The 14124-nt window shown below is 37.2% G+C and overlaps 1 protein-coding gene across 1 annotated transcript; it reads left to right on the top strand.

Moving 5' to 3' along the window:
• The first annotated feature begins 8938 nt into the window (after positions 1-8938).
• On the top strand, positions 8939-13239 carry mrps21 (mitochondrial ribosomal protein S21). Its single transcript, NM_001159838.3, has 2 exons — positions 8939-9077; positions 12884-13239. The coding sequence occupies exons 1-2, from the start codon at positions 8995-8997 to the stop codon at positions 13062-13064; spliced, it is 264 nt and encodes an 87-aa protein (NP_001153310.2). The 5' UTR covers positions 8939-8994; the 3' UTR covers positions 13065-13239.
• Positions 13240-14124: the final 885 nt, after the last annotated feature.

Below are 14124 nucleotides of genomic sequence, written 5' to 3'. Positions count from 1 at the left end.
GTGGGAGCACTTTTAGCTTAGCTCAGCTTAGCATAAATCATGTATTAGACAATTAGCCTCAAAAATGTCAAAATTTTGTTAATTAACCCATTTAAAGATTTACTTTAGTAACATTGCTTACTAAGATCGAAAGAAAAGGAAAAGTTGCAATAACAATATGAACTATACTCTCATTCTGACTGATAGTCAAGCGACTTTAGCTACAGCAAGTGCAATGATATTACGCTGTGCCTGAAAATAATCCCCAGGTAACCAACACAATCTCACGGCAATTCGTAACTTTTTCATTTAGTGGCTAATTCGTATGAATTCGTACGATCTAATTCGTACAATTTAGTACGATTTGCTTATCCCCCAATGACGGTTGGGGTTAGGGGTGGGGTCAGGTGCCACGCCTCCTTTTTAAAATCGTACCATTTCGTACGACTGAACTCGTACGAATTCGTACGAAAATAATCCCCAGGTAACTAGGTAGCAGCGCTGCATAATATCATTGCGCCTGCTTCAGTCATGGAACGGCAGCATAGTTTGTTGATAATTATGCAGAAATAAGACAGAATTCCTACAAGTTCCAACTAAAATAGAAACTCCTCATTTTCAAGATGCTAATGGTCTAATCTGATTTAATGATTTATGCTAAGCTAAGCTAAAAGTACACCCGCTAGGCCTTAAGTTCAGCTGAATAGATTAAAAAATTATAAAACTCAACTGTTTAACTGTGTAGGGCAGATATAAAATATATATAAATATAATAGAATATATAAATATATATATATATATAAAAAAACAAGTGGAGTGTTACTTCTTGCCATGGGATCTCAATTCAAACATCTACAGTGTGCCATGTTTAAAAAATGTTAAGACTTATTTTATTAGTCTTGTAGGCTATAGTGACCTGGAAAGCATTCCAGTATGTTTTTGTCAAACACTGAGCTTTTGTTTAAAAATTCAAATGGTTTTAAATGCAAGGAAACCTCTATATTATTCGTATTCCTTTCTCTCATACAAACATGCCAACAAAGACATCTCATGCTGGGCTTTGTTAGTATTCAAGCACAACAGTCAGCCATTGTCAGTCAATCATATCACAGCTACAAATCTCGGCTGTCTTCTGTTTCTTGCTGAGCGCTGCTGTCTGTGTCCTAACAAGACCCTCAATTTCCACTAAAGATTTGAACACATTTAAATCGACCGTGACTTGTTAAGACTAACAGTATTTATGTATCAAAAGGATAATATAATACAAATTAAGTTGCTTATGACAATGAAATTATAAAAAGTGTATAATTACATTTAGAAATAAATGAGAAACTGCTGGTAATTTCCTCTGAGATGTAGCTGGCTTTCTTTAACTGATGACTAAAGGAGATTTTTAGCTGAAACTCTGGTCCTTCGGTAATCAAAAATGCAAGTCTATAGCTACTGTCACTTTGAGAGTCAAAAATACACACAGAGGCAGAGGTGTAATTTTCACTGAGAACTTGTTGGATTTATTTATAATTAACTTTTCGCATGTGTCTATCTGCAATCAATAGGTCTATAAAAAACATAGATATACTTGGTTGATGTCTTTGATCAACGTCCAGGACAAGTGATTTACATCAAGTAAAGTGGTTAGTTTGACAGTGTACATTGTTTAACCTTACATTTTGTTCACATACAAAACATTAATGGTGAATATTTTTATTTATACATTTATTACACGATTCACTCAAGTCTTTACAACAAGTCCTTATTAACAACAAATTACACTGCAAAAAATGCTTTTCTTGCTTAGATTTTTTGTCTTGTTTCTATTCTAAATATCTAAAATTTCTTATATCAAGAAGCATTTTTTAGACAAGCAAAACATATTGCCTTGTTTTGAGAAATATTATGCCAATATTAAGTCAGTTTTTCCTTAAAACAAGCAAAATAATCTGCCAATGGGGTAAGCAAATTAATCTTGTTTTTTCTTTTGACGTAAGATTATTTTGCTTGTTTTAAGGAAAAACTGACTTAATATTGGCATAATATTTCTCAAAACAAGGCAATTTGTTTTGCTTGTTAAGAAAATTCTTCTTGATTTAGGAACTTTTAGATATTTGGACTAGAAACAAGACAAAAAATGTAAGTAAAAAAAGCATTTTTTGCAGTGTAGGCTTATACTTTTTGACACATAGTTTTGTGGCCTATAATTCCTTTTAGCTTTATACACTAAATTTTTTTTTATATTCAGCTTAATTGTTTTTATATCACCTAGTATCTAAATGTAAACCAAACCACGACAGACCAAAGTTGCACCTCTGCTTATAGACAAAAAAACAACAAAATCTTTGGCTTCTGTTGATACATTGAGGTCTTGTTAAGTGAAACAGTCAGTCTGTGCGTGAAGTTGACATCATTTACAACAACAGTGACTTTAAACCGCACCCTTGGCAAATGGATCTGATGCACTGATCTATCTGGAAAGTTCTCTATATTAGATCAGTGACCTGATATGGTTCCAGAGTTCTCTTGTATCATAATGACGTACATTCGCATAAACTCACGTGGGAAGTAATGCTGTATGCTTACATTTTTTTTTATATGGCACAGGTTGCATCATGGTTAAATGAAGTATGAAACGGAAGTTAAGATTGTCCATTTTACCGTTTCATGAGATGCATCCAATTGAAATAGTTTCTGGAGTGAGAAAAAATGTAGAGGGGAACATGATTTCATAATTTGGCAACCAATTGTATCACTGGAAGATGGAGGAAGATTTGAATTGCCAGTGGAGGATTACTGTTCACCAGAATCCCTATCGGCACGACCCAACAAGAATGAGGAGATAGATTTTATAGATGAATCCTATCACATTGGTCGAACCACTGCCTCCCACTAAGGCAGTGCAGAAACTACCCTAAAAGATTGATGGCCCTGCCTTAAAGGACTATAATCCCACCTTAAAGGATCTGATAGCTCCACCCTAAAGGACTTATAGTCCCACCCTATATGACTCATAGTGCCACCCTAAATGTCAGATATAGTCCCAAACCCAAAAGACCCATCCTAAAGGACTGATAACCCCACCCTAAAGGACTAAAAGTCCCGCCCTAAATGACTGATAGTCCCAAACCTAAAAGGACTGACAACCCTGCCCTTATGTACTTATAGTCCCGCCCTGAATGGCTGATAGTCCCAAACTTAAAAGACTAATGGCCTGTCCTAAAGGACTGATAGCTCCTTCCCAAAGGACTGATAGCCCCGCCCTAAAGGACTTATTGTCCCGCCCTAAATGGCTGATAGCAAACCCTAAAGGGCTGACAGTCCCGCCCTAAATGACTGATAACCTAAAGGACTGGTGACCCATCCTAAAGTACTGATAGCTCCACCCTAAATGACTGATAGTTCCACCTTAACTGACTGATATAGTCCTAAACCCTAAAAAACAGTCCTAAAGTACTGATGGCTCCACCGTAAAGGACTGAAAGTCTCGACCTAAAGCACTCATAATTCAGGCCTAAATGACTGATAGTCCCAAACCCAAAAAACCCATCCTAAAGGACTGATAACCCCAGCCTAAAGGTCTGATAGCCCTGAAATGGCTGATAGCACACCCTAAAGGAATTATATTCTCGCCCTAAATGACTGATAGTCCCAAACCCAAAAGACTGATGGCCTATCCTAAAGGACAGATAGCTCCTTCCTAAAGGACTGATAGCCCCACCCTAATTGACTGATAGCCCCGCCCTAAAGAACTTATAATCTCGCCCTAAATGGCTGATAGCACACCCTAAAGGGCTGATAATCTAAAAGACTAGTTGCCCATTCTTTGATAGCTCCGCCCTAAAGGACTCATAGTTTGGCCCTAAATGACCAATATAGTCCCAAAACTAAAAAACTCGTCCTAAAAGACTGATAACCCCACCCAAAAGGACTGATAGTCCCGCCCTAAATGGCTGATAGTACACCATAAAGGAATGATAGTTCCATCTTAAAGGACTCATATTCCCACCTTAAAGGACAGATAGCCCCACCCTAAGGGACTGATCCGATTGTTAAGTGGTGACGTAGGTAATACTGTTTCCGGGTCCAAGCCGCTATTCATTTGAGTGGAGAAATCATTCGTTTATGATCACGTTGTATTACTATCACACATTAAAGGTAATTTTATATAAAGTCATAGTGTACACAACAATCTCTGGGTTTGCTACATAACAAATACCAAAAATTTAACAATTCATAATAAAAGAATCACTTTCTGGCCATCGGATATTAGGCATGAACATATATATTGCGATCGTGATTTCCGAAAGTATTTTTTCACTTTGTAAACGTTTATTATTACCATTTCATGAGTCTACCCATTCAGTTGAATGGAGCGCTTGGACCCGGAAGCCGCTTCGCATGACGTCAAACTTAACAAGCGGATAGCATGCCCGTAAAGGACTAATTGTCCCATCCTAAAAGACTAACAACCCCACCCTAAAGGGACTCATTATCCCACCCTAAAAGACTGATAGCCAACCCTAGATTGTCTTCCATTAGACTAGAAATGAAAAACATTCAGGGAAAATTCTGGTTTTTGATTCAAGATCATGGGGGCAAATGAATTTGTAAGTTTGTACATTACATTCAATGAGCTTCATCTTTAAATTTCTAACAGAAGACAGAATTGCTTTTCTTATTCACATTTATCCACATGAGTTTCATCACCACGTCAGCATGCCCTTAATAAAAGGTAAGGCCATTATTATCATTAGTTGTCTTTAATCAGCTCCATTCATTTTCTTCAAACAAGCTCAATCATTCTCTCAATCTCTCCCTTTGCTCTAATCTGCCTCACTTCATCTCGTTCTGTTCCTTTTGTGCACGTCTCCACATTCCTCATACAAATGGCGTGAAAGAAGCGGCGAGGAGACGAGAAGCAAATGGAGCGTCTGAGTGGCCAAAAGGGAGCCAGGGAGGAGAGAAAGAATGAGGCCGAGCGTGTAAACTGAAACCACATCCTCTTCTCCAAATGCTCAGAGGTAATTACCAGCCGATTCCTGAGTTGCTCCCCACCCGTCTCTTTTCTCTCCCTTTACCCCCAGATCTAACCCCCCTACCAAGAACATTTCAACAAGTCTGGATAAGAAATGATATCCCTGGAAATGGAACAGAGGAAAAGCGGAATGGGAAAACGAGTGAGCGAGAGAGAAGAGAAGAAACTGTGTATTTTCAGCCAGAATGGAGAGAGTGGCAAAAGTTCAAGCGGTTTCCTCGCTCTCCCTTTGAATGCTTCCCCTAAAAGCACATCAGCAAGTCTTTCTTTGAAGGGGACGACTCAATAAAGCTACTTGAATTTGAATGAGAAAACAATCCTGATCCCACACTCACCGACTCCTGACCCTATTATCTAGGAGACGATGCAGAACTCATGTATGAAAGTGAAAGGAGGAGGAATTTGTCTACATAAAAAGTCAATTATTTAAGTCTGTGAGGACAGCCACTACAAACCTAAGTGCATTTACTGGGTAGTAACTGATTACATGTAATCTGAATTGTGTTATCAGGTTTAAAGAACACTCCGCTTTTTGGAAATAGGCTCGTTTTACAACTTCCCTAGAGCTTAACAGTTGAGTTTTACAACTTTTTTAAATCCATTCAGCCAGTCTCTGGGTCTAGCGGGATCACTTTAAGCTTAGCTTAGCTTGAAAATCATTGAAGAATGAAACTGAGCAATGAAATTCAAATCTAAACTCAAGTGTAATCTAAACTTAATCAAATAAATAGTTTGATTACATTAAGCAAAACGTGTCATCTAGATATAGACTACATTTTCTTAGGCTGTACTCACATTATGTACAGTTGACTTGAACCGATCCAAAGCACGCTTGTCCCCCCTCCCGTCTCCCCCGATGGACCGCACTCACATTACATTCGGGCCTGGGCACGATTACGTCATCGATGCTGCGCTGCTCAGTAAGCGCTCTCGCTCAGCACAGTGGAGATTTCTTTAGTTATATCGTTTAAGTCAATTGATATGCAGTGACACGCTGTCAAATATTGCGCAGAACAGATCTGCCACTTTTGACGCTCATAAACAATCATAAAGTGCACGTGCTGCAGGTATTAGGAGGTTTGCTGAAAGTGCAGCTGTCGTGCAGTGAGGGGTTTGTGTCTTTAATGATCTATGACAGTTTGCGTTAATTGAACAGTAAGAATGATTAAATAATGCATATTAAAAGTCACGTCTCACTTTCAGTTCCGGGCTCGGGCGTGAGAAAGTCCAAGTGAACCGCGCTCAGGCACACCTCTTCCAACCAGGCCAGGGCCAGCCAAGTGAACCGTGCCTGAGCCCGATTCAGAGCACTCACACTTCTCAAAAGATCCAGGAAACGGGCCTGGGCACTGTCCGGATAGCATAGTTTGAGCGCGGCCTTAGTTTTCCACCAAGGACTGTCCAAACCTTTCATAATACGACCTCCATGAAAACCAAGCAGGCAGCATCACACATTTCTCTGGCCCACAAAATCAGCTTTTGCTTGACCCACATGCAGGAGTGTACATGACTGGACCAAGTCTGTCTTCCAGACAAGGGCCAAACAAGGACCATATCAAAGTCCCTTTTAAGGCAAGTCATTTCACTCGGCGGCCACCTTTGAAACCCCTCTCGGGCAGTATGCTCTGAATGGGGAAACATCAAATTCTTCAAAACTGCTTGCCAAGCTTAGCATTAAATTTCAAATTAGGAGTCACTGATAAAATTAAACAACACCAGTACTAAAAGGCGGGCTTTATTCGCCATATAGCGGTCAATGATTGGCTCCTGTGCTAGTAGGCAGAGCTTTATTCGCCATTTTGACGTTACACTTTTTCCCATTATAAAAATTATGAGTGATATGTTTTATATATTCTATAATCTTTGACCATATCTGGGCCAAGTCTCAGCCAAGTTAATTAACCATAACTGGACCGGAACATGGACCAGGTATGTTGGAGTGTCAAGACTGCAATGAAATTGATAAACCCATGAAGAATTGCGCTTTAGGTGCACTATGGGAGTACTTTTTCTCGAAGTGACATGATTAGATTTTTTCCTTTACTTAAAAATAATTTAAATGTATTTTAAATGTGGGTCAAGATAGGCTAAACTTACGTGGCTCACACATACATTTTTAATATCTGGGCCAAATACTACATTTCACATTTGGCCAAAGTTTTGTGTGCTGCCTTAAAGACGGTGTAACTTGTGTAATGGTCTTTCATAATAAGCCAGAACACATACAACATTTCAGTCTACAAATCAGTTGTCATGATTTAGTCATTTTCTTTTCGGCTTAGTCCTTTTATTAATCAGGGGTCGCCACAGCAGAATGAACCACCAAATCCAGCATATGTTTTATGCAGCAGATGCCCTTCCAGCTGCAACCCATCACTGGGAAACACCCATACACACTCATTCACACACATACACTATTGACAATTTAGCTTACCCCACCTATACCACATCTTTGGACTGTGGGGAGAACCAGAGCACGCAGAGGAAACTCACGCTAACACAGGGAGATCATACAAACTCCACACAGAAATGGCAACTGACCCAGCTGAGCCGAGGCTCGAACCAGTGACCAGTGCTACCCACTGCACCACCGTGCAGCCAAAACAATTGTGATTATTATTATTTCTTTCATTTAATTCAATTCAGCTTTATTTGTGTAGCGTTTTTACAATGTAGATTGTGTCAAAGCAGCTTCACATAAATGGTCATAGTAACTGGATCAGGGTAGTTCAGTTTTTAGTGTTTAAGTTCAGTTCAGTTTAGCTCAGTTCAGTGTGGTTTGAAGTCATTATTGAGAGTCCAAACACTGAAGAGCAAATTCATCGATGAGTAGCTTTTCAGATCATGAACCATGCAAGCCAGTGGCGACAGCGGAGAGGGAAAAAAAACTTCACCAATAGGAGAGTGAAGAAAGAAAACCTTGAGAGAACCCATTTAGCATCTATTCACAGTATTTTCAGCTATAACAATAGATTTTTATATTTTTAAATTAAATTTGTAAGGTCTGGTCTTACAAATATCAAGATTTACATCCAAAAATAGCTGTTGACTTTCCCAGAGATGGGTTGCGGCTGGAAGGGCATCTGCTGCATAAAAACTTGCTGGATAAGTTGGCGGTTCATTCCGCTGTGGCGACCCCGGATTAATAGAGACTAAGCCGACAAGAAAATGAATGGCTGTTGACCTCTCATGTACTAGCAATCTTACTGTTAAGAGGGTTAGCTATTTATAATAATCCTGTTTAATTCTACCCCTTAGATCAGGGGTGCCCAAACTTTTTCTTATAAAGGGTTAAAAAACAGACTTGATTGAGGCTAGTGAACCGGAGGTAAATATAGTTGGCATGGGTAATTTCCTAATGTATTTAATAATATTTAAAAATAACTAGAAAGTACTGCTTTATAATAACTAATACAGCATTTTTTTTTGACATATTATATAATAAACTTATTACAGTAAAAACAAATACAGTCTCATTTATAACAGAATTACACTATATTTTGCCTTGATTTGCTCACCGGGGTCTTCTGCATAGTCCTCTTTCCGTCAAGTCGAGTGACATTTACTGTACATTTTTTAAAAATCTGATTCTTTTACAACATTTAATTGAAACGTTTCATTTCAGTTAGCTTTTTTGTAGATCAGCAATAAAACAAACAAGAAAGGTAATGACGTTAAAAAAGATGATCTCTTCTAAAGGCATTCAACCCCAACCCTCTCCATCCTTCTCACTCTCTTCTGAGAGATGGTGGGTCAAATTAAAGGTTACAATGGGACAACTTTGGCCCGTGGGCCCTAGTGTGGGCATCTCTGGCTTAAGTTAATCAACACAGCGTATTTTGTCACCATGAATTTACGAAGTAGCAAATCCTTCATTTTAAATATATATTTGGCGCCACCTAGAGTTCCCGCGCTCACTTCAGGAACTGTCCGCTCAACAGTTCGCATTTCCAGTCGAGCACTTTTAACGGAAACACCAATCCAACATGGCGAACCACCTTCGATTCGTCTCTCGGACTGTCATGGTGCAAAACGGCAATGTCGACTTAGCCTACGGATTTCTGAACAGGTAAGAATCGGATGTCTAGAGACTTTGAGATCTCTACATAAGAAATACCGTTGTAAATCCTTTAGTTAACGCTACTTAATATAATTATCGATTTGACAATTTCAGTTATGTACGTTACATCTACTAAGTTACTCATGCTCAGATGTCAGTAGATCATTCAGTTAACTTAGTTAAACATCACACTAGATTTTAAAGGAAACAAAAGTAATTCCTGTGTACCAATTAGTAACTATATTTAATATTTATAGTGATATGACGCTTAACAGGTAAGTGGTTAAAAGGTTAAATGTAATAGCTATTACCTGGTCAGTTTTGTTACATAACGTTGCTGTGTTATAATTATACACATCCTAATGTTAGCTATAATTATACACATCCTAATGTTAGCATTATATTATCTTAATGTTTTTTTTTCATGACTTTTACTATGTTTAATACTTAATTAGGCTTAATTTATAGCATTTCATAATAATAATGCATCATAATATATCATTTTTGTACATATTTTATATCATTTTTTCAGTTTTATGTTACGTTAAGTTTCATTTATTTTGAATATATAATATTAGCCTTTTAACAGATTTCAATCATATCTAGTCACTTTTTCTAATTGTCATTTAGCTGGAGATGTTCCTTCTAATATATATATATATATATATATATATATATATATATATATATATATATGTGTGTGTGTGTGTGTATGTGTGTGGTGTGTGTGTGTGTGTGTGTGTGTGTGTGTGTGTGTGTGTGTGTGTGTGTGTGTTAGCTTTATTTCAATGCTCAAAATGTGCTAATAAATGAATCTTAACTAAAACGTTACCACAGCACAAACACAGAAATGCAAACTGCACAAATATGACAGTAACAACAACTTGAGGTAAATAAAATTTAAGAAATGGTTCAATATAACGAGACTATTTTTATAAATAACTGAGGATAAGCTGTAGATAATGAAAACAAAAAGTGCAATTAATCTTCTGTCTTTGAAAGAATAGTAGAAATTACAGGTAAAAAAAAGCTAGCCTCTTTTATTTATTTTATTATAATTAGTTATTTATACATTTCTGTACATATTTAGTTATTTACACATTATACAGAGTGATTCAAAAAGAATACCACAACCTTGAAAATCTGTATTTAAGCAAAGAAACATGATGGAACCGTCAATCAATGTGAAGAGTACCTAACAAAGTTTTTTTCCAGTAGAAAACAAGTTCATAGATGTTCAATATGACCCCAGACAGACACTAGAGTGACATCAACCTGATACTCGATCTCATCCCACACTCTCTGTAGCATCTCGGGCGCAACAGTTTGGATAGCTGCAGTTATTCCTTCTTTTAGTTCCTCAATGTTAGCAGGTAGAGGTGGTCAAAACACCATATCTTCTACGTACCCCCATAAAAAAAATTCACAAGGGGTGAGGTCAGGGCTTCTTGGAGGCCAGTGATGATGAAGTGCTCTGTCACGAGCTGCCTGGCAATCAATTCATTGCTTTTGGGTACTTTTCGTTCAAATAGGCACGGACAGATAGGTGCCAATGGGGTGGTGCCCAATTCTGCTGGAATATGAATTGACGTGCTCCTCCTTTTTTCTTTGAGTTGAGGGAATAGACAATTCTGCAACATTTCCAGATAGGTTTGCCCAGTCACAGTTGCACCTTCGAATAAGCAACCAAATACAACTTCAAAACTTCCTTAAATCGACGACTGAAAGAGCTTAGCTCTTCTTTTCCTCTTTGCAGAGTTCTCAATTTTCCAAGTTGTGGTATTTTTTTAAATCACCTTGTTGTTGTACATATACTATTCGTTCAATTGTAAATAAATAAAGAAAAAAAGAAATGGCTTAAGTGAAAAAGACAATAGTTTCAACAGAGGGTGCAGTTGAGTAAGTTGTGGTCTCACACCCAACATTGACTCCTTTAAAACTCTAGCAATGTTTTAAAACAAACCCCTTGTTTCCAAATGATAACAGCAAAACACTGCACATTTACACACTGTAATAAATGCAGGGTTTCACATAATTCATTCATGTTGTCCAAACACAAAACAATTTAGTTAACTAACCAAACGTAAGTGGATCCAACATAAAACAGTTAAGTTGTCCAAACAAAATCTCAAAAATTGTGTTTCAGCTCCTTCTAAATAAGTAGTTTAATCAAGCATCAAAAAAAAAAAAAAACACACGCATAGGTTTGCGATTGACATTGGTGGGTACGAGTGAATCAAACAACAACAACCCCAATCTGTAGACATGCACTTTTATTTATTTAACTGCTATTAAAATATATCAATTATTAATCCTTTCTTCATACAGTTTATTAAGTTTTAGGCCAGCAGCCAAGCGGGGATCAGGTGGTTTGAAATACCAGAAGTTGGATTATTATTATCATTTTTTAAATTTTCCTTATTCAAATGGCCAAAGTTGGATGTTTTGGCCAGTTTGTTATTTGTCTACGGACTTCAGTGTTTAATTTAAGCAAGTTTTAACAGATTTCTAAAAACAAAAACAAAAAAGTAATGATAGATTTGTTTTTTAAAAATAAGTATCTTTTCATATTTGTTATTCAAAATTGTCATTATTTATAAAACTGTGATATAAAACTTACAGATTAAATGCACATTTGTAAATAAACACGTAAAATAGTATGATAATCAGTTTAACAATGTTTTTTTTTTTTTGGTATTTTTTGGTACTTAAAAAATTGATTGTTATGATAACCATCCAACAAGATAACCCAGCAAATATTAGTTCTTAAAATGTCACTAAAATGCAATTATGCATAAACAGAAAATCAGACAAATAACTGCAAAAAGTTTTCAGAAAAAAAACCCCTCTTCCAGTAAGCTGGCTATGGGCCTGATAGTGTAATGTTAAAAAATATTTATTAACTGATAAAGAGAGAGTTTAATAAAGATTTTCGTTAATTTTAGCCATAGTGCAAACGAAACATATCTCCTATATCAGTATTACGCCTATTCACAGGCTGTATTTTTTTTCTGAAATTGTTTCAACTGAAATTGGACATGCTACTCTGAGAGATTAGGAGAACTAGCGGGATCAAATACTTTACCTGTTTATTCTGTAGTTTCCAAGGGCATATTATTCACAGCCTATATCAGTTTGCTATAACAACAGACTGTGCATTAAAGTAAGAGAAAACGCAAGCATTATAGCTCTTATCGTGATGGACTCATTCAGTAGTGAACTTGTGTTTATGTGACTTACACTTTCGTTGAAAAAAAAAAAAAAATTGTTGAAAAGCATTTTGTTAACTTTTTTTTTTTTTTGCTGCCACCATCCTCACTCATCCTCACACTTGTGCACCTTATTCTTGCACAGGAAATAAACAATCCACTGCATTTGGCTTTTATCTGCTTTTATCTGAAGGCAGCCACAGCCTCTCACGTGATAGCAGGGAAAGGCACAGCCAATCAAAATGTCCATATGTGTTTTGGGGCGGGAGGACTCGAGGAGAGAACGGGATTTAACCTGCATGTCTATTGATTGTGATTTATTTATTTATTTATTTTTTAAGTGGATTAAATTATTGGTGGGGACACATGACCTCTGTCCACCCTAAATCTACGCCGCGGTATGTGTGTGTGTGTGTGTGTGTGTGTGTGTGTGTGTGTATAAATATATATATATATATATATATATATATATATATATATATATATATATATATATATATATATATATATATAGCCCCCCTTTGAATTTTTTTTTTTTTTTTTTTGAGTGTAGGTATTGCAGTCGACTCATCTCATCATGCTCTTTTTCTCTTCATTTGCCTTCAGAGTTCTGTCCACTGATGGAATCATTGAATCTGTGAAGCGCAGGAGATATTTCGAGAAGCCCTGTCGCAAGCAAATCAGAAAGAACTATGAGAACTGTAAGCGAATCTACAACACCGAGATGTCCCGCAAGATTGGTTTCATAGCAAAGGCGCAAAGAGAAGACCCATGGCTTGGATGTTAAGGTGAAATAAACTGACTGTTGATGTTGGAACATGGAGGAGTCGTACGCTGTGATCTACCACTTGTGAACATGAACATTTAACCCATTTTCAGTTTGGATATTAAGATATTGTTGATTGAACATGTTGACTGCAAATTGTTTTGTATTGTTAATAATAAATAGCTGAAGAACGTTGTTTTTGTTGAAGATTAATTACAATTGATGTGTTTTATTGGATGTAGGAATTACAGGGTTCCCACAACTCATGGAGTTTCTGGAATTTCATGGGATTTTAAAAAGTCTATTCCAGATATTTAAAATCAGGGAGGTTTTTTTGTCCAAATCATTAAATATTATCAGGTATTTTTGTTTGTCAATTCAAAATCTACTTTTTTTTTCTACAGAGTTACATTCTTTACAATTTAAAACGGCATCTTTGGATATCTTTTCTGCTGGAGATATTGCTGGTCTAAAAAGCAACAAAAAAGTAAATAAAAAATCTTACATGTAACTTAGGAACGCTATTACAGAAAATTTTGGTGGTTTTAAAACCTTGACTTTTCCAAGTCGCGTTATACCTTGAAAACGGTAATCGTCCCATGCCTAATCACAATCGTACATCGATTGAGCACTTTTGTGTACACAAGTATAATCATTCATTCGGCTTGTCGGTTTAGTCCCTTTATAAATCCGGGGTCACCACAGCGGAACGAACCGCCAACTTATCCAGCAAGTTTTTACCCAGCAGATGCTCTTCCAGCCGCAACCCATCTCTGGGAAACATACACACATACACACACACACACACACACACACACTACGGACAACTTAGCCTACCCAATTCACCTGCACCACATGTCTTTGGTCATGTTCCGGAGGAAACCCACGCGAAGGCAGGGAGAACATGCAAACTCCACACAGGAACGCCAACTGAGCCGAGGTTCGAACCAGTGACCTTCTTGCTGTGAGGCGACAGCACTACCTACTGCTCCACTGCCTCGCCCAAGTATAATCATATTTGATAGAAAACAATGTTGATCACACTCAAAGTTAACTTGCTCAAGGTATTTGAAGATGCGTT

The sequence above is a fragment of the Danio rerio genome, chromosome 19, assembly GCF_049306965.1.
Source record: "Danio rerio strain Tuebingen ecotype United States chromosome 19, GRCz12tu, whole genome shotgun sequence".
Lineage (NCBI taxonomy): Eukaryota > Metazoa > Chordata > Actinopteri > Cypriniformes > Danionidae > Danio > Danio rerio.
The sequence above is the reverse complement of the archived record's forward strand: the minus strand, read 5'-3'. Positions and strand labels throughout refer to the sequence as shown.

Bases quoted from the DNA above. Each gene is read 5' to 3' on its own strand.
- mrps21 (NM_001159838.3), top strand. From the start codon at position 8,995: ATGGCGAACCACCTTCGATTCGTCTCTCGGACTGTCATGGTGCAAAAC. The intron at 9,078-12,883 runs GTAAGAATCGGA...ATTTGCCTTCAG, and splicing joins GCCTACGGATTTCTGAACAG to AGTTCTGTCCACTGATGGAA.